Source organism: Penicillium psychrofluorescens, assembly GCF_964197705.1.
Source record: "Penicillium psychrofluorescens genome assembly, chromosome: 3".
Classification (NCBI taxonomy): domain Eukaryota; kingdom Fungi; phylum Ascomycota; class Eurotiomycetes; order Eurotiales; family Aspergillaceae; genus Penicillium; species Penicillium psychrofluorescens.
Window position 1 is genome coordinate 18,175 of NC_133441.1, and position 1,089 is coordinate 19,263.

Sequence of the window (1,089 nt, forward strand, 5' to 3'; positions counted from 1 at the left end):
TTGCATCCCCACAGCTCTTGCTTGGATCAATGCGGATCCTAAACCAGGCGCAGCTGTTGACGCAAAATTCTTTCAAACACTCTCCTCGGCTTCCATGCAGTTATAGTCGGTTTCGAAAACAGATTCCCCTTATACACACTCACGTATTGTTTCTCGGATCGTACCCGAAACCACCCTGATCCTTATCAGGTTAGTCTGGAAACCTGCTCAACCGTATTATGGACCACAACGTAGTTATTGGATGTCAGAGCAGAATGAGCCATTGTAAAACGAGTAAAATATCGATAGAATTTTCCACTGTAGGCAAGGCTCTCAAAGGAATGGAGAAGACCTGGGCGATCTGGCTTAATCCACGCCCGCCACTTGGTTTTTGTCGTCGCAAGCAAAGGCCACCATCGTCAATGGCAACTATCCGCCGTTCTCCGACCAATGTAGTAGCGGCAAGTCGCGTTTTCGCATCTCGAAACTCGACAACAGCCGGATTCGATACTGAGTTTTGGGGCGCGCCGAAATATAAGACATGTCGAATAACACATGACGCGAGTCGCAGAGTGTCGTCTTCTGGAGTTATACCCAAATAGTGTGTATCAAAGTCGACATAACCCACAGAGGACCCTTGCGAGCCATCATACGAATCGTCGTGCGGTGGGCTGCTGGAACCTACTTGGATGCCGCTGGAGTTGACGAAGTCTGGCTGGAATGTATATCGCCTGACACGCTTTGGCTGCCTTGTGTCGGCGTCATTGTCACGCCCACCTTCGTTTTGTTCTTGGATACTTAGTATGTCTCGCACGCGTCGGTCTTGGCTTCCTTTAAACATGGCTAGGGCTGCCCAAATTTGAGCCAGAGAGATGCCACCACTAGATGTTCGTACTAAAGAGTGCTCGCTTTGATCCATTAGTGTCAAGTCGGGACCTTGCAATAATGCTCTGATTTCATTCGACGGCGACTGTACATCAGACGACTTTACATATTGCAATAGAATAGGAAGCAGGTTGCGTTGTGGCTCCCGCCGTACTACCCGACATGCAAGCAAGTGAGGCCGTCCCTAGTAACTGGCGGCTACATCTTCCAACTCTGAGAAAATTT

General features: G+C 49.1%; 1 protein-coding gene across 1 annotated transcript; it reads right to left on the minus strand.

Annotated features, from left to right (window-relative positions):
- Positions 1–244: 244 nt before the first annotated feature.
- PFLUO_LOCUS4152 (uncharacterized protein) lies at positions 245–820 on the minus strand (the record flags this gene model as incomplete). Its single annotated transcript, XM_073781473.1, has 1 exon — positions 245–820. The coding sequence occupies one exon, from the start codon at positions 818–820 to the stop codon at positions 245–247; it is 576 nt and encodes a 191-aa protein (XP_073638224.1).
- Between the last annotated feature and the right edge of the window lie 269 nt (positions 821–1,089).